This window comes from Bos indicus, chromosome X (assembly GCF_029378745.1).
Source record: "Bos indicus isolate NIAB-ARS_2022 breed Sahiwal x Tharparkar chromosome X, NIAB-ARS_B.indTharparkar_mat_pri_1.0, whole genome shotgun sequence".
Classification (NCBI taxonomy): domain Eukaryota; kingdom Metazoa; phylum Chordata; class Mammalia; order Artiodactyla; family Bovidae; genus Bos; species Bos indicus.
Window position 1 is genome coordinate 47627499 of NC_091789.1, and position 27495 is coordinate 47654993.

General features: G+C 41.5%; 1 protein-coding gene and 1 long non-coding RNA gene across 5 annotated transcripts in view; one reads left to right on the forward strand and one right to left on the reverse strand.

Moving 5' to 3' along the window:
* The window catches only part of LOC109555462 (uncharacterized), a 49545-nt gene extending 28669 nt beyond the window's left edge, over window positions 1-20876 (reverse strand). Inside the window, exons 1-3 of one of the 2 annotated variants that reach the window (XR_011565231.1) lie at window positions 20656-20876; window positions 19662-19734; window positions 14239-14325 (exon numbers count right to left, since the gene is read on the reverse strand). This is a non-coding gene — a long non-coding RNA (uncharacterized lncRNA). The remainder of the gene's footprint in view (window positions 1-14238; window positions 14326-19661; window positions 19735-20655) is intronic. The other variant, XR_002180275.2, reaches the window with a different exon arrangement.
* Window positions 20877-21004: 128 nt separating this feature from the next.
* Window positions 21005-27495, forward strand: part of DIAPH2 (diaphanous related formin 2) — a 984078-nt gene continuing 977587 nt past the window's right edge. For 2 of the 3 annotated variants that reach the window (XM_070783972.1, XM_070783974.1), the window contains exon 1: window positions 21007-21357. In XM_070783972.1, coding sequence (XP_070640073.1) covers window positions 21223-21357 — 135 coding nt within the window. In that variant the 5' untranslated portion in view covers window positions 21007-21222. Of the gene's footprint in view, window positions 21358-27495 lie in introns of all 3 variants that reach the window. The other variant, XM_070783973.1, reaches the window with a different exon arrangement.

The following is a 27495-nucleotide window of genomic DNA, read 5'->3' on the forward strand; positions in this document are numbered from 1 at the left end:
TCATGAGAGAAATACAAATTAAAATCATAAGACATCACCATGAATCTATCAGAATGGCTAAATTAAAAGACAAAGGCATTAAAAATATTGCCAAGGATGCAGGACAACTGGAACTCTTATTCCTTGCTGCTGGGAATGTAAAATGATACAATTTCTTTGGAAAACACTTCGGCAGTTTCTTTTATTTTCATCCAGTTTTACTGAGATATAATTGACATATGTGTGTGCTCAGTTGCTCAGTCATGTCCGACTCTTTGTGATCCTTACAGACTGTAACCCACCAGCCTTTCTGTCCATGGTATTTTCCAAGCAAGAACACTGGAGTGGGATGCCGTTTCCTCTTTCAGGGGATCTTCCCAACCCAGGATCGAACCTACGACTCCTGCTTCTCCTGCACTGGCATGTGGACTCTACCACTGAACCACCTGGGAATCCCCATAAGTGACACATAGCACTGTATAAATTTATGGTATATAACATAATGATTTAACTTACATACATTGCGAAATTACCACAATAATTCTAATGGCCATCCATCAACTCATAAAGAAAGAAAATAAAGAAAAAAGATCTTTTCCTTATGATGTGAACTCTGGGGATTTATTCTCTTAACTTTCATATATAACATACAGCAGTGTCAATTATGTTAATCACATTATACATCTTTTTTTGGATATAGAAAACATTTTTATTCATGACAATTTTAACCGCTCACTGTTAAAGGCATCACTGACATAAAATAATTGTATATAACTAGAAGAACAATTTGATACCCTTGATATATTCATATACTCATGAAATCATCACCATGATCACCTCAGCCCCAGAAGATCCATCAGTCCCTCTCTAATCCTTCTCTCTTGTCCCTATAGTCTCCCTCTCCTGATGCCCAGGCAACCATAGATTCTTTTGTGTCACTATAGTTTATTTTGTATTCCCAAGCATATTATAGAAAATGGAATCATATACTATGCACTATTTTCTGTCAGACTTTTTGAGTTGGTATAATTATTTTGAGACTTATCTATTATTTTTTCCATATGAACTCTTCATCCTTTTATTGCTACTGTATGGATGCACCCTAATTTCAGCAGTTTCTTAACAAGTTAAATATACATCTACCATATGACCCAGTCAATTCCACGCCTAGGTTTTTTCTTGAAAGAAATAACAGCTTTGTTGTTGTTGTTCAGTCACTCAGTTGGGTCCGACTCTTTGCAACTCCATGGACTACAGCATGCCAGGCTTCCCTGTCCTTCATCATCTCCCAGAGTTTGCTCAAACTCATGTTTATCAAGTTGATGATGCCATCAAACCATCACATCCTCTGTCACCCCGTTCTCTTCCTGCCCTCAATCTCTCCCAGCATCAAGGTCTTTTCAAATGAGTCAGCTCTTCGCATCTGGTGCCAAAGTATTGGACCTTCAGCTTCAACATCAGTCCTTCCAATGAATATTCAGGACTGATTTCCTTTAGGATAGACTGGTTGGATCTCCTTGCTGTTGAAGAGACTCTCAAGAGTCTTCCCCAGCACCACAGTTCAAAAGCATCAATTCTTTGGTGCTCAGCTTTCTTTATAGTCCAACTGTCACATCCATACATGAATACTGGAGAAACCATAGCTTTGAGTAGATGGACCTTTGTCAGCAAAGTGATGTCTCTGCTTTTTAATACCCAGTCTAGGTTCCTCATAGCTTTTCTTCTGAGGAGTCAGCCTCTTTTAATTTCATGTCTGTATTCATTGTCTGCAGTGATTTTGGAGCCCAAGAAAGTAAAGTCTGTTTCCATGTTTCCCCATCTATTTGCCATGAAGTGATGGACCCGGATGCCATGATCTTAGTTTTCTGAATGTTGAGTTTTAAGCCAGCTTTTTCACTATCCTCTTTTACCTTCATCAAGAGGCTCTTTAGTTCCTCTTTGCTTTCTGCCTTTAGGGTGGTGTCATTTGCATATCTCAGGTTATTGATATTTCTCCCAGCAATCTTGATTCCAGCTTGAACTTCATCTAGCCCAGCATTTCACATGATGTACTCTGCATATAAGTTAAATAAGCAGAGTGACAAATATACAACCTTGATGTACTCCTTTCCCAATTTGGAGCTAGTCTGTTGTTCCATGTCTGTCTCTAACTGTTGCTTCTTGACATGCATACAGGTTTCTCGGGAGGCAGGTCAGGTGGTCTGGTATTTCCATCTCATGCAAGAATTTTCCACAGTTTGTTGTGATCCACACAGTCAAAGGCTTTAGCATAGTCAATGAAGCAGAAGTAAATAGATGTTTTTCTGGAAATCCCTTGCTTTTTGTATAATCCAACAGAAAATGGCAATTTGATCTCTGGGTCCTCTGTCTTTTCTAAATTCAGCTTATACACCTGAAATTTCTTGTTTCATGTACTGTTGAAACCTAGCTTGAAGGATTTTAAGCATTACCTGCTAGCATGTGAAATGAGTGCAATTGTATGGTAGTTTGAACATTCTTTGGCACTGTCCTTTTTTGGGACTGGAATGAAAACCGACCTTTTCCAGTCTTGTGGCTATTGCTGAGTTTTCCAAGTTTATGGCACATTGAGTGCAGCACTTTCACAGCATCATCTTTTAGGATTCGAAATAGCTCAGCTGGAATTCCATCACTTCCACTAGCTTTGTCCGTAGTAAAGCTTCCTAAGGCCCACGTGGCTTCACAAGTCAGGATATCTGGCTCTAGTGAGTGATCACACCATGGTGGTTATCCAGGTCATTAAGACCTTTTCTGTATAGTTCTGTGTATTCTTGCCACTTCTTAATATCTTCTGCTTCTGTTATGTCCATACCATTTCTGTCCTTTATTGTGCCCATCTTTGCGTGAAATGTTTCCTTGGTATCTCTAATTTCCTTGAAGAGATCTCTAGTCTTTACTATTCTATTTTTTCCCCTCTATTTCTTTGCATTGTCCACTTAAGAAAGCTTTCTGATCTCTCCTTGCAATTCTATGCAACTCTACATTTAGTTGAGTATATCTTTCCTTTTTGGGCTTCCCTTGTGGCTCATCTGCTAAAGAATCTGCTTGCAATTCGGAGACCTGGGTTCAATCCCTGGGTTGGGAAGATCCACTGGAGAAAGAAATGGCTACCTGCTCCAGTATTCTGGCCTGGAGAATTCCAAGGACTGTATAGTCCATGGGGTAGCAAAGACTTGGACATGACTGAGTGACTTTCACTTTTCACTTCCTTTTATCCTTTGTCTTTCATGTCTTCTCTTTTCTCAGCTATCTGTAAGGTCTCCTCAACCATTTCGCCTTGTTGCATTTCTTTTTCTTGTGGATGGTTTTGGTCACTGCCTCCTATACAATGTTACGAACCTCTGTCCACAGTTCTTCAGGCACTCTGTCTATCAGATCTAATCCCTTGAATCATTCCTCGAATATAAGACTGCATACACAAAGACTTATAGTTGAATACACATATTGTGGTATAGTCATAAAATGGAATACTAATCAACAGTAAGAATCCAACAGCATGGTTGGATCTCAAATAAAGATGCCAAGTGAAATAAGCCAGAGGAAAAATGAGTATATACTATAAGGATTGCATTTATATGAAACTGTATAAAAACGCAAAGTAATCGCAGTGACAGAAAGCAGATCAGCGTTTGCCTGGGGACAAGGCTGGAATGGGATCAAGAAGCTACATAGTGGCAGGAGGAAAGTTTGGGGCTGATGGATATGTTCATTTTCTTGATTGAGGTGATAGTTGCACAAGGTTATATACAAATGTCTATTTAAAAATATTACTTTTTGTGGTAAGAAAATTTAACAGGAGATCTACCCTCTTAATAGATTTTCATGTGTACAATACAGGATTATCTAATGGCATGATATTGTACAGCAGATCTGTAGAGCCTATTCATCTTTCATAACTGAAACTTTATACCTGTTGATTAGCAATTCCCCTTACACTCCTTATCCTAATCTCTGGAAACCCCCATTCTATTCTGTGCATGTATAAATTTGACTATTTTGGATACAAATTTGATCAACTCATACTTTAATATGTGTAGTGTGTCATATGTCAATTGCAGCTCAATAAAGTGTTCAGGAAATTACACATAACTTTGAGAAGTAATAATTGTAGTTAACAGTTAATGAGTATTACTATGTGTCAGGTAGTGCACTAAGCATTTTCTATGCATTAATTAATCTTATTCTGAAAGGAACCTATAATGGAAGTATCATTCTTAACCCCATTTATGAGGAAATTAATGCATGTGTTTGTTGTTGTTCAGTTGCCCAGTCACATCCAACTCTTTGTGACCCCATGGACTGCAGCACACCAGGCCTCCCTGTCCCTCACCATCTCCCAGAGTTTGCCCAAATTCATATTCATTGTATCAGTGACGCCATCCAGCCATCTCATCCTCTGACACTCTCTTCTCCTGCCCTCAATCTTTCCAAGCATCAGGGACTTTACCAATGAGTTGGCTGTTTGCATCAGATGACCAAAATACTGGAATTGGTAAAAAATCTGCCTGCAATGCGGGAGACCTGGGTTCAATCCCTGGGTTGGGAAGATCCTGTGAAGGAGGGAATGGCAACCCAGTCCAGTATTCTTGCCTGGAGAATCCCCATGGATAGAGGAGCCTGAGGGGCTACAGTCCATGGGGTCGTAAAGAGTTGGACATGACTGAACAACTAAGCACACGTTGATGGTTGATGGTTCATTCAGCTTCAGCATCAGTCCTTCCAGTGAGTATTCAGGGTTGATCTCTCTTAAGATTGACTGGTTTGATCTCCTTGCTGTCCAAAGGACTTTCAGGAGTCTTCTCTAGCACCACAGTTTGAAGGCATCAATTCTTTGGCGTTCTGCATTCTTTAAGGTCCAGCTCTCACAACTGTACATGATCACTCGGAAGACCATAGGCTTGACTATACAGACTTTGTTGGCACAGTAACGTTTCTGCTTTTCAACACACTGTTTAGGTTTGTCATCACTTTCGAGAAGTGATTGTCTTCTGTTTTCATGGCTGCAGTCACCATCCGCAGTGATTTTGGAGCCCAGAAGATGAAATCTGCCACTACTTCCACCTTTTCCCCTTCTATTTGCCATGAAGTAATGGGGTCAGATGCCATGATCTTAGTTTTTTTTTTTTTTTTTAATATTTAGTCTTAAGCCAGCTCTTTCACTCTCCTCCATCCTCATCAAGAGGCTCTTTAGTTCCTCTTCGCTTTCTGCCATTAGAGTGGTATCATCTGCATATCTGAGATTGTTGATGTTTCTCCTGCCTATCTTGATTTGGCTTGTAACTCATCCAGTCCAGCATTTCTCATGATATGGTCAGCGTATAGGTTAAACAAACAGGATGACAGCAGACAGCCCTGTGGTACTCCGTTCTCCATCTTAAACCAATCAGTTGTTCCATACAGAGTTCTGTTACTTCTTCACCCACATACAGGTTTCTCAGGAGACAGGTAAGATGGTCTGGTATTCCCATCTCTCTAAGAGCTTTCTATAGTTTGTCATGATCCGCATAGTCAAAGGCTTTAGCATAGCTGATGAAACAGACATAGATGTTTTCCTGAAATTCCCTTGCTTTCTCTATAATCTAGCAAATGTTGGCAATTTGATCTCTAGTTCTCTTCCTTTTCTAAACTGAACTTGAACATCTGGAAGTTCTTGGTTCGTGTAATGCTGAAGCCTAGCATGCAAGATTTTAAGCATGACCTTACTGTCATGGGAGATGACTGCAACTGCCCAATGGTTAGCATTCTTTGGTATTACCCTTCTTGGGAACTGGGATGAGGATTGACCTTTTCTGAGTCATGTGGCCACTGTTGTGTCTTCCAGATTTGCTGACATAATGAATGCAAAACCTTGATGGCATCCTCCTTTAGGGATACGAATAGTTCTGCTGGAATTTCATCACATCCATTCGCTTTATTAACAGCAGTACTAGTTAAATTACTTGGTCAGGTCCTAAAGTCTTGTAAAACGTGGGGTAAATCATAATGTGTACTTCCTCTTTTAATGATAGCTGAAATGTATTCAAGTACTTTATGTAGCAGACCCTGAGTAAATCATTTGACATGCACATATCTCATTTCAGCCTCATCAACACTATGAAGTAGTTACTAAATTACAGAGGAGAAAACTGGCACAGTGGAATGAAGTTACATGCTCCAAAGTATATAGCACGTAGTGTGGGAGGGAAGGGGCTTCCTAGGTGGTGCTAGTGGTAAAGAACTTGCATGCCAATGCAGGAGACATAAGAGACACAGGTTTGATCCCTGGGTTGGGACAATCCCCTGGAGAAGGTATGGCAACTCACTCCAGTATTCTTGCCTGGGGAATTCCATGGACAGAGGAGCCTTGAGGGCTACACTCCATAGGGTCACAAAGAATCAGATATGAGTGAAGCGACTCAACATGCACCCATGCAGTGGAGGAGTGGAGACCTGAACCAAGGATCTTCATCCATCAGGTGAGTCCCAGGAGAAAATAGGTGGCACATGTAGATGGACCTGATACTTGCCTGATCAGACAGATAACTCTTTCCTTGATGCTGAACACAGACATTTGTTGTATGAATCCCTCACTGCCTTGATCCATGTGTCTGACTAGATACTCAGGCAAGGACTACATCTTCCATTACAGTGGAGTCTGCCAAGCCTTACTACCTGACTGACTGCCTCCTTGCCCTTTCCCGCCAAGCCACAATATACAGATAAATTGGTTTCCCCAGATCCTTGACCTTAAATTCCTGAGTCTCTACCAGCCCTAGTTAGTTTCCTCTTCTTACAGACTTTGTGTTACTGATAGCCATAAAGCCTCCTAGCAGTGTATTTTCAAGTTATGACAAAGACTAATTCACAAACCATCTTACTCAGATTTAAATGTATCTGCTTTCTTATAGGGGCTTCCCCGGTGGTTCAGTGCTTGAAGAATCTGCCTGCAATGCAGAAGACACAGGAGATGCAGGTTTGATCCCTGGGTCAGGAAGATTCCCTGGAAGAGGGCATGACAACCCACTCTAGTATTCTTACCTGGAGAATCCCATGGACTGAAGAGACTGGTGGACTACAGTTTATAGGGTCCAAAGAGTTGGACACAACTGAAGTGACTTAGCATGCACTTACTTTCTTATAGATCCATTGATTCTATTTGCATTAGAAATTCAATGCACAGCTGAGAGCTGTTAATGTGGAATAAAGTGGTTTCATAAGCCATACTCCCTGCTGAAATATCAATGGCCTGGTTTACAGTAATGTCTTGATTCTTACAGGAGCACATTCATATAATTTTGGAATATAAATATCTCCATCTCCTTGACCCCATTCCTACCCTTGGAGCTGCTTGTTCTCTCTGGTACTGTCAGGGGCATCAGACTTCTCCTAAACTATTAGAAGCAACCAATTTACCTCTTTTGGTCTTCTACACCTGCTGTGCTTTGCTTTACTCCTGACAGCTCCTGCTGGCTTGGATCTAATCCTTTTCCTTTACCGGTTACTCCTGTCTCTGTTCTTGCCCTTCATTCAACATCTGGTCTCTTATTCCATTCCATTTATTGCTATATGTTAAACATGCAGTTCAGCACTTTTAAAAACATCTGAATAGAAGTGCTGTTCTTGGGATGACAATCGGAAAGGTACAACTCAGGATTCCCCTACCTTCATTCAACTTCATCCCTCACTGGTACCTTGTTTTTTCTGTCTCCTCTGTCCTATAACCCTCCTGTTCATGATTTGTTTTCTTTTACCAGAGTGGTCCTCACATCTGAGCATGTATCAGAATCATGTGGAGGGCTTGTTAAACACAGATTGCTGGATTACACCATAGTTTTTGATCCAGTAGGCTTAAGTTGGTGCTTGAGAATTTTTAGTTCTAACAAGCTTCCAGGTGATTCTGATGCTGATGCTCTGTGAACCACTGTTCTAGCTCAACGCTAGATCACTGCTCTGTCTCGTGGCTTGTCTATTAGGCCCTTTCTTGTGAATTGCCTTGGTGGCCAAAACTGGTGGGTGTGGTTAAAAATCCTGACCTCTGAGGTCTACATGGTAAACCCCCTGGATATGCCACCATCACCCAGAGGCAAGTCTTTAAATTAGAGCCCATGATCTTGGGTTACCCTAAAGGTAGAAGTTCACTGTGTTCCCCTGAGGTAAGAACTCAGTATCAAGATGTAGGATTTATGTAATAAAGCTTCTGAAACATATTTCTAAAGTGTAGTTTACTGTACAAATTAACCAAGCTCAGCTTTCTTGAAGTAACAGGATAGATTTAGAAAATGAGGTGCAACTTACTCCTGAATAACCAGACCTAGGAATCAAACCCAGGTCTTCTGCATTGCAGGCAGATTCTTTACCCATTGAGCTACAAGGGAAGCTAAGTAATCCTTAACTTAATGTAATTGACATGATGATGAAGCCTCTAGCAGGCTTCATGGGTGGCTCAGTGGTAAAGAATCCGCCTGCCAATGCAGGAGATGCAAGAGATGTAGGTTCAGTTCCTGGGTCAGGAAGATCCCCTGGTGAAGGAAATGGCAACCCACTCTAGTATTCTTGCCTAGAAAAATCACATGTACAGAGGAACCTGGCAGCTACAGTCCATGGGGTCAGAAAGACTCAGACACAGGTGAGCACACATAAACCTCTAGCACTTAGAGCAGGCTTCCAGCCCACAAATAAAATATAGCAGGTCATCTCTTTTCTGATACATTCTGAGTACTGCTCCCCCAGGCTCTTAGCCCCAGCTGGACTCCTTGGACCTAGCCTCCACCTTTTACAGCCACTCTACCCTGTGTCTGGTCACAAGCCAACACCAGCACAGACTTTCACACCGCACTGAGGGTTGGAACTACTACACATTGGAGGATGGGGAGGATAGTGAACTATGGTGAAAAAAGAAGAGAAAGGAGGGAATAGAGAAAAGAGGGATCAAATAGTGAAAGAAGCCAACAGCATGTGTATGTCAAGAATGAGTACTCTCTGAAGAAACTAGACTTTTTCTTATTTGGCTGGTGAACTGTCTCTGACAGCCATCTCAAAGGTGGAGTTCTGAGCTACATGAGCTTTATTTTAATGTGTGTATAGTCTCCCAAGTGTGTATTGTTTCCAAGAAGAAATCTGTTCCTCAGTTTCCTGATTTCTATATTCAATATAGAAAGACTTCATCCTTCTTTACTTTTCTGCTGGTTACCATTTCTTTAATGTCTGGCCTCTGTGTTACTGTACTTTCCTGGATCCCATTGTACCTGAATGGGTGCTTCTGAACATTTTTTTAACATCCTGCCATCCAATACCAAAAATGTTTCTTTTCCCAGATTCCCAATCTGCATTCTAGCATCCTGCTATCATGACTCTCCTTGTCACTCAGTACTAAAATCAAAGGATCTACTATGAGTAATAAACTTTCTTAGATGATAGCCTTGGATGATTTCTTTCCCCTGTCCACACTTAAAAATGAGCTTTCAATAAACTTTTTTCTTTGGTTCTCATAACCCTCTATAGTCTCTTCCCTGGTCATCTCACCTACTCCCACATCGTCACCTGCTAGTTAGGTTCAGTTAAGTTCAGTCACTCAGTCATGTCTGACTGTTTGCGACCCCATGAATCGCAGCATGCCAGGCCTCCCTGTCCATCACCAACTCCCGGAGTTCACCCAGACTCACGTCCATCGAGTCAGTGATGCCATCCAGCCATCTCATCCTCTGTCGTCCCCTTCTCCTCCTGCCCTCAATCCCTCCCAGCATCAGAGTCTTTTCCAATGAGTCAACTCTTCGCATGAGGTGGCCAAAGTACTAGAGTTTCAGCTTTAGCATCATTCCTTCCAAAGAAATCCCAGGGCTGATCTCCTTCAGAATGGACTGGTTGGATCTCCTTGCAGTCCAAGGGACTCTCAAGAGTCTTCTCCAACACCACAGTTCAAAAGCATCAATTCTTCGGCGCTCAGCTTTCTTCACAGTCCAACTCTCACATCCATACATGACCACTGGAAAAACCATAGCCTTGAGTAGATGGACCTTTGTTGGCAAAGTAATGTCTCTGCTTTTCAAAATGGTATCTAGGTTGGACATAACTTTCCTTCCAAGGAGTAAGCGTCTTTTAATTTCATGGCTGCAGTCACCATCTGCAGTCATTTTGGAGCCCCAAAATATAAAGTCTGACACTGTTTCCACTGTTTCCCCATCTATTTCCCATGAAGTGATGGGACCGGATGCCATGATCTTTGTTTTCTGAATGTTGAACTTTAAGCTAGTTAGGTAAATGACTCTAAATCTTCATCTCTGTCTCTGAACTTTCTCAGAAACACCAGACCTAATGTCTAATGTCATTTCCATCTGCAGGCACCTGAAATGTGGCTCCCTTCGTATATAACTCAGCATTATATTGATATTTTCCAAATGTGTTTCTCCTCCTAGATTCCTAACCTGCACTATTATCACTCTGTTATTTGGTACTGAAATGTCAGAATTATCTTCTACTCTTTCCATTCCCCAATTGCCTATATAAGGTAATCAAATCCAGAGACTAATACCTGTGAAATCTGTTCCTATCTTTCTGTTCTCTTTTCTACTGTTTCAGTTCATGGACTAATTATCGTGAAAATATCATTTAAATATCTAACTAACTGTCCTTGGTCCCTTGAACCAGTCCAGCACATTCATGTATCTCATATCCACCAACCAATAAAGTTAAGCTATGGATGCCTCCAGGCTATTTACCACCAATTCCCCTTTGTTCTTTAAGACAGCTTCTCAATATGATCCTGACTCTACCTTACAAATTCTTGGGTCTACATGCCAAGTCTAATGGGGACCTTAGCCCTTTACATTGTCTTTATTGATTTTTGCCTCCTGGTTATTCATAGTAGATTTCACCTTGGCTCACCCTTGCAGTTCCTCCTTCTCTGGACTATTGTGGATAACTGCATGATGTCATGTCTTCTTGCTGGCACTCAGGCTGAGTTAACATTCTTATTCCCCAATAAAAGAATGGCTTTTGAAAGTGACATCCTAATGTATGTATCTCCCTGCCTCTAGTTTCTTATCTTACAAACCATCCTACATACCAATGCCAGAGCATTTCCCTAAAATATAGGGCTAATCATGTGTTTTTTCCTCTTCATAAATCTCTCACGACTTAAAGAATAAATTCAGAGTTCAGGATGGCATTTCAAGTTTTCCCAACTTGGCCTCATTGTGCTTTCTCAGCTTTATCTCCCACTATACAATTACAAGGGCTTCCCTGGTGGCTCAGATGGTAAAGAACCTGCCTCCAATGCAGGAGACCTGGGTTATATCCCTGGGTTGGGAAGGTCCCCTGGAGAAGGGAATGGCAACCCACTCTAGTATTCTTGCCTGGGAAATTCCATGGACAGAGGAACCTGGTGGGCTACAGTCCATGAGGTCACAAAGAATTGGATACGACTGAGCGACTAAGCACACACCATACAATTACAAAACCTACTCTCCAGTCCCATTAGATGACTAGTCAGTTTCCAAATTCAGCCCACATTTTTCTATCTCTATGCTGTAGGTCATGCTGTTCCTTCTCCATCAAATACCCTTTTAAGTTTCAAGTTGTGGGATACTACTTATACTTAAAAGGTCCAGCTTTTCCATGAAATATTCCCCATTCTCTTATTCTTATATGCTTCTGTAACATTCTTTTGCAGTTAAATCTATACCTGCCAGTTGCCTTGACTACATTTTAAGCCCATTGAGATGATGAATAGTGTAGCAGTCATTTATCCTTAGCACCATGCCCTAGATATAGTTACTACTTAATATGCATTAATATCTCAATTTAAATTATATGTATAGGCTCTAATATGCTAGCTAAAATAAAATCTAATTATTTTATAGTTTTAATAATCAAAAGTAGTATAAAAGGGAAAAAAAGCAGTCTTCTAATAACAGTTATATATTATCATTGGGCTGTGCCTGTGATGGAAGATTTCTTCTGTAGATTTGGGATCAAGCTTGACCCTGTGTATCTTTGAATTTGGCCACTCTCCAAGCCAGGACTTTGGGGATTTTGATGGTATAAAGCAACAACATGGTGAGGAATTTAAGGATGGAAATTTTTATGCAAATCAGCATTGGTTCATAGAGTTTAGAGGCAGATCTGCCCTTGTGTAATGTCAAGGTGTAAGGTGAAGCTGCTAGTATTGAAGAGATGGCAGCTCAAATTAGCCTTTCTGTTTTGAAGGCAGCAGAAAGTAAATGATACAGGGCTCCTGCTGCTGCTAAGTCACTTCAGTCACATCTAACTCTGTGTGACCCCATGGATGGCAGCCCACCAGGCTCCCCCGTCCCTGGGATTCTCCAGGCAAGAACACTGGAGTGGGTTGCCATTTCCTTCTCCAATGCATGAAAGTGAAAAGTGAAAGTGAAGTCGCTCAGTCATGTCCGACTCTTAGCGACTCCATGGACTGCAGCCTACCAGGCTTCTCCGTCCATGGGATTTTCCAGGCAAGAGTACTGGAGTGGGGTGCCATTGCCTTCTCCGAATGATACAGGGCTACTTGAGAAAATAAATATGATAAAAGTAGCTGCAAGACAGAGATATTTGAATCTAGTTTCCAAGAAATCATCCAGTGACCAAAAGTCCTTCCTAAAAATTTTCCTGGAAAATCACGTGTAAATCTCAAAGAAGGCCTTCTAAATGACTCTGCTATACATTTTAGCTTCTAATATGTTATAATGGAAGACTTGAAAGTAAAGACCTATATACTCTCTGCTACTGTATTAGGTAAAATATAATTTAATGTAATTGGTTTCTGGGTTTCTCCGTTTAATTCATTAAGATAAACTTCTAAGAATTGTTCTGGTACATAATGTATAGGTGATTAAATATAGCATTTGTGGTCCTTTCCATAAAATAGCAGGTCCTGGCTCAGAAAGAAATTATTCTATCACTGTATAGGAAAATCAATCCTCCACATCTCCTGCTTTTGCCAGGAAAGCGGGGCCAGGTTGGTGTTTGTGTGAGGATATCAATTCTTTTCAATTTCAAGTAGGTATATGTCCCTGTGTGTATAACAGGGGAGGTGGCTTAAACAACTGATTTGCATTTGTGTCCAAGAAAAAACAAGGTAATAATGAACAAATAAAAACTGATGTGGGATGCTTGAATACTGAAAATATTATTCTCAGAGAAAGAAGCCAGTTGCAAAACTCCATGTATTGTATACAAAACATGTGTTGTATGATACAATCATACATGTATTGTATGATACAATCATACAATACAAACATGTATTGTATGATACGATCATACAATACAAACCTGTGTTGTATGATACTATTTATGTAAAATGTCCAGAATAGGCAAATCTACAGAGACATAAAGTGAATTAGTGGTGGCCTCAGGTCGGGGGCTAGGGGAGGGGGTGCAGGGAGTGGCTTGGAACTGGGGAGGAGAGACGGCTAAAGAAGGGATCATTTTTGGTGTGATGAAAAGATTCTAAAATTGATTGTGATGACGGTTGTACAACTTGGGGGACTATACTAAAACCCACTGAATTATACATTTAAAAAGGTGAATTGTATGATATGCAAACTATATGTCAATAAAGCTGTGAAAATTTATATGAGACAATATATAAAACAAAATAAACCTACTTCTAAGACTTGCCTAACTACTGATGCCCAGATATGAGAACATGTTTTTATTATTTACAGATGTCAAACAGGTATTCCTTAATTTTCAAGTAATTATATTTTGAAAAAGTTAGAAAATAAACACAAACCACAACATAAAAGAGATAATCAATTTTAATTGCATAATTGTAGTCTCATACTTGAACTTACTCATCTTCAAGAAACTGTTTACACTGATTAAAAAAAAAAACCCTCAACTTCAAAAATGAATAGCATCCCTATGACCACCAGTGAGTGCTTTACTGATTCACGTACTTTAGCAAGCAAACCATGTTTTTCTCTCAGTTTATTACTACATCTATGTCTTAGTAACTTATAGATTGGACAGTCACCATACATGACCTGTCAAGCCACTTTGGAAGATCACTCTGGGTCTTTGGTTAATGTGGAACAGGAAATCTGTTCTTTGTTAGACACATATTTTCCAGATAAAATTCAAAGGGTTGCTGATGACACGAATCTGGACATTCTCAAAATCTCTACCAGTCTCAACATTTTCCCCAAAAGGAGACATTGGCACTATTGTCTCTTGGACTACTTTTTTGTGGGGCTGTGGCTGCACCAAACCCTGTAAATCCTCAAAACAGAACACGTTAACTTTTACCTCCAGGTAAGTGACCATTATTGGTCATTACTGCTCCCAAGGCTTTTCTTGTTGTCCACTTTTCTTCTGCTGGGACCAATCCTGCTCCTAGTCAGAGACAATTCAAGAAGCCATTATTTCAGTAGTTTGGGTCATTTAGCACCCTGTGGACCTATTATTTGTGGTCCTACTCTGAGCTCACAGATTACTTGAAGTAACTGGGTGTCTTGTGTGCCATTTTTATTCGCCTGTCTCTGCCTCTTTTCCTGGACGTCATCTGATGTGCCAGTTCCTTTAGGCATGGTACACTGCCTTGTTTAGCACTGTTTTGCCAGACTTCGTAAGAAATTGCTCATTTGTTTCTTAATCCCAATTCCCATGATTGGATTCCTGCTATGTACTGATTGTTTCAGCCTCTGCCTACAGAGTGGATTCTATTCTCTGCTTGCCAGCCAGGACATCCATTGTTGGACTTCCAGAGTTTAGCTGTCTGCCTGCTTCTTGCCTACTGTTACACAATCTTCCTGTTTTTCCAGCCTTCCCAGACTCTTTCTGTTGGTGACTATAGGAACCTTGTTAGTTTTCTTGTCCTGCCCTAACGAGTCTCTTTAGTGTCTGGGTATCAGGCTCCTTGGTCTGGCTCTGTGTGCCAACAAGTACCTGCTGAGATATTATCTCCCTGTTTGCTACTGGGTTTTTATTGCCTTGAGCCAGTGTTTTAGTAATTCTTGTTTCCTTTTTCTTTTCATCTGCATCCTGTCTGTAATCTGTGGAGAGGAACAGTGTGTTCCTTTAAATATATTTCTTGGATTCGTTCCTTTTTCTTCATTTCCTCTGGGGCCACTTTAGTTCCGATCCTCATGACTTTATCCAGCCAGGACTTTATCTAGTTTCAGCTAGAGTTCAGCACTGGTGCCTCAGAGGGTCGCCTCAGAGGATGAGAGAAGCCAAGTGGTCATGAGGACTGTAATCTCCACTCCTACAGGTCAGCTAGATTTGTATCTGTTGTACACACTGAGTTTCTGTGAAGTTTTTGTTTGGGGACAAAAAATTTGGACTGAGGGAAAAATAAGTTTGAAAATCAGTGTCTAGTTATTCTGCATACCATTGCCAGATCAGCTCCTTAAAATATTCTTTTATTTTGTAACATTTCGGCTAGAGTCTTATCAGTCACTACTATTATGTCTGATATTCAAATCTGTTTACGTGCTGGGCAAACACTATGGGGAGAACCATGTTTCCTACTATTATTCAAAATCTATATTCTCACCATTCTACTCAAGCCCCTTTGGTCCCTTTACACTATATGTTGTCTTTTCCTCACTTCCTTTTTTTGCTTTGCCTATTCAAGTCTCATTTCTTTTTCAGGCCTTGGCAGCTCAAGTTCTCCTTGAAAACGTCTTCATCTATTCTAGGTCTGACTCATCTCACCCCTTCACCATGTTATCCTGAATTTCCAGTTAGTACCTCACTGGCTCAGACCGTAAAGAGTCTGTGCAATGCAGGAGACCTGGGTTCAATCCCTGGGTTGGGAAGATCCTCTGGAGAAGGGAATGGCTACTCGCTCTGGTATTTTTGCCTGGGAAATCCCACAGACAGAGGAGCCTGGTGGGCTACAGTCCATAAGATAGGGTTACTAAGAATGGGACACAACTGAGTGACTTTCACTTTTTCTTTTTTTCTCTCACCTCAGAATTAGGCAGCCACTTTTCTCTTACAGTTCTACACATTTCATTTGTTTGTTTTCTCAAGCAGATTTTATACCTATCAATGGCAAAGAACATATATTTTACGGTCTGTTCTATTACAAGGGTTTGTGTATCACAAATAGCACATTAGGGATTGGTCAATAGGAGAACGGTGTCACTAAAATTAGGTGGAAGGCCAGCTGGTTCACATGTGAAGTGTTTTAGCACTTTAAGTTTCAACATGATCAGGAGCCAGCTTTCTCACAGTTAAGGAGAAGCCTTTTTGATATATGAAGGCTTTCAGAAATAAAAGAATAATTCTGCCCCAAACTCTGTCCCTTTTGTGTGACTGGTTTAGTGGTTTCAACAACCTCTAAGTTGCCCACTACATTAACTAGTTGGTGAAGCTGTGAAGACCTTTCATCATGTGTTTCTACAAAGTTGTTGTTTAGTTGCTCAGTCGTGTCTGACTCTTTGCGACACCATGGACTGTAGCCCACGAGTCTCCTCTGTCTGTGGAATTCTCTAGGCCAGAATACTGGAGTGGGTTGCCATTCCTGACCCAGGGATCAAACCCAGGTCTTCTGTACTGCAGGCAGATTCTTTACCATCTGAGCCACCAGGGAAGCCCTCTACAAAGCTGTACATGCATACTCAGTCAGTTCAGTTCTGTCTGACTCCTTGAGACCCTATGGACTGTAGTCCAACAGGCTCCTCTATCCATGGGATTCTCTGGGCAACAATACTGGAGTGGGCTGCCATGCCCTCCTCCAGGGGATGTCCTACAAAGTTGGGTACTCTTCAATTAGATTTTTAATTCTGAAGAAAATGGCATCTATTAAAAGTAAATGCCCTTGAGGATTCACATCAGGGAAAGAGGAGGCATGAAGGATACAAAGCACTGATGACTGGGACATTGGGTGTAGATGCCAGTGGAGATTCAACCTCCTGAGTGTTTTTATTAGGATGGCTACCCCACTCCAGTACTCTTGCCTGGAAAATCCCATGGACAGAGGAGCCTGGTAGGCTGCAGTCCATGGGGTCGCTAAGAGTTGGATACGACTGAGTGACTTCACTTTCACTTTTCACTTTCATGCATTGGAGAAGGAAATGGCAACCCACTCCAGTGTTCTTGCCTGGAGAATCCCAGGGACGGGGGAGCCTCGTGGGCTGCCATCTATGGGGTCGCACAGAGTCGGACACGACTGAAGTGACACAGCAGCAGTGTTTTCATTAGTGCTCTGGCTATAAAGTTGCATTGAGTCTACGTGATCTTCCCTAACCAGGTTTTCCCCAGAAATTGTTATGTTTAGTGTGAAATTTTGCAGAACAGGAGATTTCTCAGGAAGATACATGTGCTTTGAGAGCAAAACATCTGGTCCTTTTTTATTCATGTGACCTCTAGTTTGGTGTTGCCCATGTAGTATGTACTTAATAAGTACTTGTTTATTCTCAGGCCACCTTTAATTCATAAATATTTTTTCCATGACCTTGGAGGGAATGATTTTTTATTGTTGTTCAATCTCTAAGTCATGTCTGACTCTGCAACTCCATGGACTGCAGCATGCCCAGCTTCCCTGTCCTTCACTATGTCCCAGAGTGTGCTCAAACTCATGTCTCTTGAGTTGGTGATGCTACCAAACCATCTTATCCTTTGCCACCCTCTTCTCCTTTTGCCTTCAATTTCTTACTTTTGTCTAATCTATGTCAGCTTTAATTTCTCTATTAATGGTCCAGATTGTTTAGATGAGAACACGTAGCAGAAGGAAGACACAGAAAGCCAGATTGATACTAATAAGGATCATCAGAAACCTCTGGGGGTAATGGATGACTCTAAGATCAGTTTGAAGAAAGACAGAACCTAGCAGCCTTTTATCTTTCATTTCTCCGAGGGCTGGCTTTTAAAGTTAACTGGGTGCTAAATTCATGTGATTAGAAGGAGACACTACAAGGTCATGGGGTCTAACACACACTTTTGAAGTCCCAACGGATGGTAGTAGCCTCCTTCTTTCTGCAGCATCAGAGAAAAGATGTATTTTCACCCACCGGCCTATTTGTGTGTCCCAGGAAGGTAAAAATAAAAGAAACGTAGATACAGTGGGAGCAGTCCTAGGACTGAACTTGGTGAAGTGTCTAGTTCATAATCAGTGGACAAAGTATCCTTGCAGGGGACCACTGGCTCCTTATGTATGCTAGCTTTCTAGAGAGACCCTGATGTTTGAAAGAAGGGGGTTTGTTTATTTGTAATGACTGTTTACATGAACTGGAGCAAAATGTTGAAAAGAAACATCCAGAATGAAGACAGGGCTGAGATAATCACAATAAGGTCAAATGTTAAGTCATCTCAGGGACAGATATTTCTCCTTTTTTGTGGTGCAGATTATGTACCTTTTACATGCACGTCTTCTTTGGTTTCAAATGTAGCTTCACCTGGCCTGAGAATGGTGCAACCCAGCCTGACTCTCAAAATAATGTCGATCCCTTTTCAATTATTCACACACCAAAAACAGGAGTCACTTGTATTATAATGCCTTCACCGCTTTTACCCTGGAAGAGGAAACGGCAACCCGCTCCAGTCTTCTTGCCTGGAAAATCCCACAGACAGAGGAGCCTGGTGAGCTACAGTCCATGGGGTCACAAAGAGTTGGACACGACTGAGAAACCAAGAATCACCGTTTTAAAATCACACCAATGAGATCTATAAGTGGGGACCTTCATGATCTGGAAGCTGCTTATCTGTTCTGCTGCTTCTCTTACCAAGAGCAACCCCCATCCGTTGCCTTCAATTTCTTAACTACAGAGTCTCTGCACATGCTATGGTCATTTCCTTTGCCTGGGATGCTCTTCACTCTTCTTTTTTACCTTGTAAGTGCTCAATACTTTTTTTTTGTTTGTTTGTTTAATATTGTTCCCAATAGCCAGAAAGTTCCACAAGAGCAAACCACATCCATATTGTTCACCATCTTGTTCACCACCGTAATGCCTAGTAGGGTATCCAAAACTTAGCAGGCTGTCACCAAATACTTAGAGACTTTAATTTGACCCTTAAGACTCAGTTCAAACATCATCCTCTTTGGGAAGGTGTCCGAGAGCCTCTGGCACTCTTGTGTGCTCCACGGTTTTCCTGTTCCCATCTGTTGAAGTACAATCATTAATGATCAGTCTCTCCAAGCAGACTAGGCAGTTCTAAAGGGCAGAAACTGTGAGCTTCATACTCCTAACACACAGCACTCTGGATATCACCTGGTATACTTGAAGGCAGCAGCCCCCAGGCTTTTTGGCACCAGAGGCTGGTTTTGTGCAAGACAATTTATCCACAGACCAGGTTGGAGGCAGTGTATGTTTCAGGATGATTCAAGCACATGACATTTATTATGCACTTTATTTCTATTATTATTACCTCAGCTCCACCTCAGATCATCAGGCATTAGATCCCAGAGGTTGGGTACCCCTGCTCTAAAAAGCTCAATGAAGATCTACTGAGCAGATTATGAAGCAACATTTGAGCTCCAAGCACCCTCAGCTGTGGCTCATACCCATGTCTCTCAAACAGGAATTATCTGAAAGCAGTAGATAACCAGGTCACATCTTACTGCAGCATCCATTTCTACACCATTTTTCAGGAGAGGGGCATTTAAATAATTTAAATCATGCATGAGTGAGTGTGTATGTGTGTGTGTGCACGTGTGTTTGTAGTGAGTCAAATTCAGAATACACATCAAATTTTAAGTCAAACAGGAACTTCTACAAATATACCTTAGGGCTCCTTGCCCACCCTGTCTGGGAGCATGTATCCCCTCTTCTCTGCTGTCCTTGGGTAGTTTACCACCTGCATAATTAAAAAGCAAGTTAAGGACAATGGCAAAGCCAGTATTAAGAGTGCTTTCAGATGTCTAACATTGTTTTTATTGTACTTTCCAAGTTAATTGCCTCATCCTATCTACAGCATGGTCAAATTTATCCTAATACACTCTATAAATGTGTTCATAAAAAATTAGCAGAGTTTAGGTTGAAGGGGAGTAGGACAAAAAGATCAGAGCCTGAAGATATGTGAATAACAGGCACATGGGCATGTTTATAGGCACATAGGATCTAAATTTACATTTCTAGCTTCTCTAGATTGTATGAAGGTGGTTCATTCAAGTTCTGCCAGGTCCCATGATTGTTCTCAGTGTGAACATTGTTTTTAAAGAGGCATGGGCCTCTTCCTGACAACTCTAGGGTGAAAAATTAAGAATACCCGCGGTGCCTTGTGGCTGCTGCTGCTCAGTTACCTAGCATTTGTCTAGAGATTTACATTTTTAACAAAGCTTTGACACACATGCTCTTACTCGCTCCCCACAACTCTAAACCTAAAGTAGTTCGGAACACTGAAAATAGCACTCAATCCAACTGTTAGGTCTCCATAGGTGCTTTGCCTAAAGAGCTTTACACCCCCTCTGGATTAAGCAGTGGGCGTCTGCTGCTTCTCCCACCCCACATCCTGGGAATAAAGGAATGACTGTGTTTCTTTGGTCTCAACGCAATCACGGCAACAGAAAACACCCACTCCTTCCACTTTGACCCGTACAGTCTGTCTAGGCAATCAATCAGCGCTCCCCATGGCGGTGCTCCTGCGGGGTGCCAGCTGTCTTGCCAATCAACCCCTCCCACGGAGTGGAGCACAACCACACCCCCGGCAAGGTCTTGGCTAGCCGGGGAAGGTGCTCTGGCCTACACGAGTGGAAGCGGAGACTCAGGTATAACTCACACGTGAATCCTCCCAGGCCTCAGTGTCTCCGTCTCTAAAATGGGCTACACCTCCTCTCTCTCGGCTAGTTCCCGTCCATTTCACGCTAGGCCCCTAGGAAGGGAAATCAGTGCTTAACCTCAGCTTCAAGTCCTCTCGTTTGGCAGCCGTCGCCGCGCCGGGCATGCTCAGTAGCCGGACCGCCCGGCAGCGGGAGTAGGAAGCAGCTTTCCGCGCCCGGGCGGCGGACTGCGGGCACTTTGATGAATCACGTGTGCGGAGGCCCTCTTAAAGAGATAGGCACCTACTTTCCCTCCACCCTAAACACCGCCCTGAGGGCGGCGGCGACCGTGGTAATTACAGCCGCTCGGGGGCAGGGCTTGCCCCAGCGCAGAGTAGTGGCAACGGCTTGTCGAGTCTGGGGTGCCTGGGAGCCGGGAGTCCCAGGGACGTGAAATCGGCAGACCCACTTTCCCTTCCAGGAAGAGGCGCTGCCGAATCCACGCGGGGCAGCGAGACCGCCCCGAGGGGCTTCCTCAGTGAAGGAGAAGTGGGGTTCCAGGGCACAGGTGACAGGGCCGAAGAAAGATGGAGCAGCCCGGGGCGGCGGCGGCGTCGGGCGTGGGAGGCAGCGGCGAGGAACCCGGTGGGGGCCGAAGCAACAAGCGGAGCGCGGGGAACCGGGCCGCCAACGAAGAGGAAACGAAAAACAAACCTAAATTGGTGAGTGCTCCCGCAGCCCCCGCCGGCCTTAGGGACAGCGAGAGCCCCGGGATCCTCCTGCCGTTGAACACGGGGGGACCCGGGGCCCCCTCCCAAGGGTGACCGCGACCTCGCTGTGCAACTCGGGGAGCCGCTAAAGCAGCGGCCACGCCGAGGCGCGGAGACGGCGTGGGGGCGGAAGAGCACCCCCTTCTCCAGTTAACTCCTTTCTCCCTCTTGGCAGCCGGGAGGCGGTGCGGGAAGGAGAAAGGCCCCACCCCAACTTGGGGAGACCCTGCGTACTGGGTAGGGGCTGCTGTTGGTTTAACTTGGGGGCGCGATCCTTCTTTGCGCGATTTCATTCCCCTCACATCCATATCAATTGCTGTGGTTTTGACTCTTTAAACGCTTAGGGTCCGAGCAGGGGAACCTCTCTTTTTTTTCAGCCCCAGTACTAGGGAGCCCACTCACAGACTTAAAACAAACAAACAAACAAACCCAAACAACCAATCAGCCAACCAAACAAAAAGCACACAACTTAGGCCTCCAGTCTTTTCTACTTGACCAGATATCTAAGGAAGAGGCGCCTACGTGTTTCCCCCCCACCTTGCCTCTCCATGTGCTCGCCCAAAAAACATTTCTTTAAGAGTGGGGGGAGCGTGGGAGGTGGAGGCTGGAGGAAGTACCACCAACTGTCGTATGTGTGTGATCCCCAGTCGTCCAGGACTTCCACTTAGTAGATTAAGAACGCTCAAAAGCAGTAGACCGACTGCACAAATCTCCCCGTCTTGAGAGTGTCTGAACCAGTGAGAGCAGGCAGTCCATTTCCTGCCACTGACTTCATGTGCAGAGGAATGAAATCTATGGGGCCTGGTATCAGATTGGGAAATACTGGGATTTCTTCAACTCATCAGTTAAAAAGGTTCCTCCTTTTTTTTTTTTTTTTCTTCTTTTTTGCCTTCAGCTTATAGAAAAACGGTATAATAATAGTGAAACTTCAAAACTGGTCAAATTCATACAGTGTATTGGCTAAAGACTTTTTTTGTCAGCCCTGGCAAATATTAGGCAGATGTTTATCAATAAACTTTCTAATTCGGATGGCAGAGGGGACATGGTTTTCCAGCTCAAATTCAGCAAATACTCCTCCTATCCGAAAGTTCTCTGTTTGTTTGGAGCGCACAAGCCACATGTTGTATATTTAGTTTTCAGTTTTAACCAGCAACTGGGTTACAAGGAAGGAGGCAATGACCTTATAACTAAAGAGTTTTCTTAGGCCATCTGGCCATTTAGTATGTATTGATACCTGTTGTGGTTCTCTCTTGCCCCCTGTTTGCCTTTCAGTTATGAACTGTCCAGATTGGAAAATAGTGATCCAAGTGTTATCGTTACAGGAAATTTACAGCCTTCTATTATGTGGAAAGGGACCTAGCAGGGTGTTATAAAACAACCAGTCTAAGGTCTCATCAGTTCCACCTTAACTTGAGGAAACTAACAGTTACTTGATGTGTCCTGTTACCACTCTCCTCTCTAGTATTTACAAATGAAGAAACTGAGTCACAAGCTCTTTGTGAATTATCTGCCCTGCCAGAGGTTTAATGGGTGCTCCTATTACAAAACTTAGAAAAGTTTTGTTTCTATCACCAAGTTTAATGTATAAAAATCCTGATGTGATTTTTGAAATTTATCATTTTGCAGTAAAAGAGTGATCATGTTTCTTCTTTCTTTCTTTGGACCCAATACAGAACTGGCTTAAACAGTGATTAAAAGTTTAAACAAAAATAAAAGTGAACTGATAGTTTCCACAAAGTTTGGTACATCCAGCAAGAGCCTTCCACTTTTGGGATGTACTAGTTCAATAAAAAGCACTTATCTCTGTCTGTTAGTAATAACACCTTGATTCTATTCTTCCCTTCCCTTTGGTCATTTGTCCTGTTTCATCTTTTATGCTTTGACAAGGTAACTAGATAGTTATGAGATGGTATCACTTTCAGTCCTAGCTAACACTATTCAGTGTTGAACATAGCTTAATACATTAGAACAAGTATTTGAGTCCAAGAGTTTGTTGATATCAATGGGAACTTTCTTTTGTACTCAAAATAACTTTTGAGCCGTACATGATTTTACAAGCAGATATGTCAGACTTCATAAACATGTATTTAGGATGACATTTCAGTTCATTTTAAGGCAGGAAAGTTGACCAAATAATAAGACTTGGTAAACTTTTAAAATAAATGCCTTACTCCTTATTTTGAGTTGTCTTATTGACGTGCTCAACATGTTTTAAGGCCTTTTAGAGAGGAGTTCATCTGGGATTCTTGAAATATTGTTGGTAGAATTAAAGCATTACCTAAATTTTATTATTTTGAGTATTATGTTGTTAATCACTGTAGTAGTCCTTAATTGTGTTCATGTGTGTGTGTGTGTGTAAGGTGTTGTGGGAGGTTGTAAGAGAGCACCGTATAGTAATAGAAATTATTTGTGTAGGTGATTATGGGGGATAAGGATTCTTAAACTGAAATCATATGAAAAAAATTGAGTGTATGTAGATACACTTATTTTTCTGGGCCCCCTAGTTTTCATCAGTTCCTTAAAGGCATGTGTCTCCTATCAGTATCTCCTGTAGAAGAATGAAAACTGTTGGGTTACCAGAGAGTAAAGGAAATTACGAGCTGATTCCACTTGAAGAAACTGGGAAGAGGAGGAGGTCATTGACGAGGGAGAAGGGAAATAACACTGACTACATCAGTGGTTGATATTGAAGATAGTTCATCTGTCAGTAAACAGTTAATTACAAACATCTATATAGTATTAGCTAAAATGAAAGTTTCTACTGCGTACAAAATTTAACTCCATAGCTATGGTATAGTGGATTCATACAGTATAAGGGTTGTGATTCAGTTGTTTTCATTTAGTTTCTCATTGTTCTGGGAAACTGGAGAAGGAAGGCACGTTTTCTATAGAGAGGAATGACTTATTTATATGCTTTAACCTTTGGATGGGTATTAGTGAGAAGTTTTCAGAGCAACATTTCAGGACTTTTAATGACTTCTGCATGAGATTAGTTAAATCAGTTTAATAAAGCTTGCTTCCATTTTCTTCATATATACAGCCTCATAATGACCCTTTTATTTTGGTTCTTTTTAATGGAGGCAACCTTGTTTTGGACTCATCACAATTTGAATAATGCCTTAGTAGTAGAGCTTTGTATTTTATGTAAACCGTCTGGTTAGGCCCAGATTGTAGCATGTCATCAAACAACATGAATCTTAATTAATTAGTAATTTGATGTCAAACATGGAATGTATTTTGTCAACTCAAGTAGTTCAGAATGCTCTGGAAGTGTCATGAAGGAGACATCCTGAATTGCACATATTTCAGGCAGTGATTTAACCATTAAGAGAGGCTAGTGTAAGAGGCAGGCTTCCCTGATGGCTCAGCGGGTAAAGAATCTGCCTGGAGATGCAGGAGACCTGGGTTCGATCCATAGGTCAGGAAGATCCCCTGGAGAAGGAAATGTCAACCCATTCCAGTATTCTTGCCTGGAAAATCCCATGAACAGAGGAACTGGAGGGCTATAATCCAAAGGGTCACAAAGAGTCAGATGCGACTAAGCACAGTGTTAAAGGTAGAACCAGCACCCCTCACATACATACCGTGAGGTAGAGTGGCGTAACATTCTTTGACATTTTTGCATTTTGACTTTGTGTTTCTGTATAATTCCTAAAGCCTTTGGTTGTTTAGATAGTATAGTTGCATTAGTAACTTGAAGTAACAGAAGTTAATATTCTGGTTCTTATATAACTTTCTGAGTATTTGGTTATTTGTTTTTAATTGGTTTAAATATGTTTTGATTTTAATTGATAAAGGTGAGCATAGTGGGTTCCTGTATGCCACAAAGACTTACTGAGCACTTACTATGTGCTAGGCATTATTCTGAAGGTTGGTGATACAAAGATGCCATTGTCTAGTGAGGGAGACCGGGAAGTTAACTAACAATTACAGAGCTGTGTGATAAGGAACAATGGGAATATGTAGAGGAGGGTGATAATAGAAACATCATGGAGAGGCATCTGACTCAAATTGGATGCTTGAGTGTGGGAAGGAAAGGCTTACCATAGTAGGTGGTATTTGCACTGAGGCTTGAAGAATAAGGCATTAATTGATGAAGGGGAGGGAAAGGCATTTAAGGGAACAATGCATACAAAGGTAGAGAGATGTGGTAGCATGCCCAGTAAAGGAGCTGTGGATTGATTTTAGTGGCTGTTACATATGATGGACCTGTCAGAAAAGAGATTGAGTCCAGGTTTTGATGGATATTTGTATGCCATGTTCCAGTTTCCACTTCTTTCTGAAAGCCATAGTAAGTCAACTGAAGAGATTTGAGGAGACTGAGCTGATCAGAATTGTGTGTCAGAAAGAAACTTAATATAGTGGAGACTTTCTTGGACAGGGGTGCCAGAATGGAGACAGGAAGACCAGTTAGAAGGAGCAGAATGGTATAAGAGTTCATTGTTTAGGGTTGGAGACCTGAATTCCTACTGCAGTGCCTCCATTCATCCACTTACTCAGCATATTTCTCTGCATCTCTGTTTCCTCCTGCTCCATCACCTCTCCTTCCTCCTACACACCCTGAACATCTTCACCAGATCGGAAATGTCTGCCATGTTTTTCTTTATAAATCTAACCTGTCCAGGTGGTGTCTCATAACGCTCTCATTCTTCCATTAAACCATCAGCTTTCTGAAAGCCCTTTCTTACTCCGAACTCCTAACTGTCGTGAGTCTGAATGTTATATGCTGATCTCGTATGTCCAATAGATTTTAATATGCTTCTGGGCAAGGGTCCTGCTTTATGCCTATTCTTAAATCTTGCAGACCAGTGCTGGGATGCAGAAGCACTCAACACATTATTATTAGCTGGGAATTCTTTCCCTATAGGCCAGACATTTTGAGAGTATGAATTGTTGAAAAGAGACTTTTTGAAAAAGAAATGTGCTGTTTTTTCCCTCTTAGAATATATACTCCATCAAATGAACCTATTTGTACATGTTTGTGTACTTTCTATAATTTTGAAAGTTGAGAAACTTCTAGCTTGATTTCTTATTTGTTTGATTGGGTTCTTGTGATGTCACAGCCTGAATTTCCACGTGGGGAACCAGTATCCAACAACAAAAAAATGATACAAATGAACTTACTTACAAAACAGAAATAGTCACAGATATAGAAAACAAACTTATGGTCATCCAGAGGTTAAGGGAATGGAGGGATAAATTGGGAGATTGCAATTGACATGTATATTATCAATTACACTGTAGTGATCTATATGGGAAAATAATCTGAAAAGGAGTGGATATATGTGTATGTATAACTGATTCACTTTGCTGTACAAACTAGCACATTATAAATCAACTATACTCCCATAAATATTAAAAAAAAAACTATTCATGACCCAAGTAACATTTTATTGATAATAATACGAGATATTGGATTATTAGCAAAAGAATACTGAATAGAGGACCAAAGGACCTGGGTTCCAGTATTTATTCTTTTAGTTGCTTGTAATCTCTGATGAGCCATTTAATACCAGAGGGTTTGAGCCCTTGATTAATGTCTAACAGAGATAATGCTTACCTGATTTCCTTCACAAGGTGATTTAGATAAAACACAGTAATGAATGAGAAAGCATATAGGAAATTTTATATTGCTGTGCAAATATACAGCAGTATTGTTAACCCCTTATTACCCGAATCAGATGCATTGTGATTGGATAGTTTAATGGCTTTCTTGCAGTTTGATAGTTCTAACATAATTGTACAAAGTACTATAATAAGGTTATTTTTTGGTTGATTCCTTATTCTCTCTCCAATTTGTCCCTTTGAAAGATTATACGTTCTGTAGTTCTGAAAATAATTTGTTTTGTTTAATAAATGTAAGGTGTGAGTTTAATACTTTTTCACTGTAATTTTTTAAAAAAATAATCAGGCTATCCTTGTCTTTCCATGTATCAGTTTGAGGTCTTTAAAACTTCTGTTAAAAAAGTTTCACTAGATATCTATGACATTCTGTCTTGTCAGGCAGCTTACTGCTGTTGTACAAATAAGAAAACCGAATCACTGATGTGTTAAGGAGTCTGACCTAGAGATAAGTTTAAAAGCTCTCAG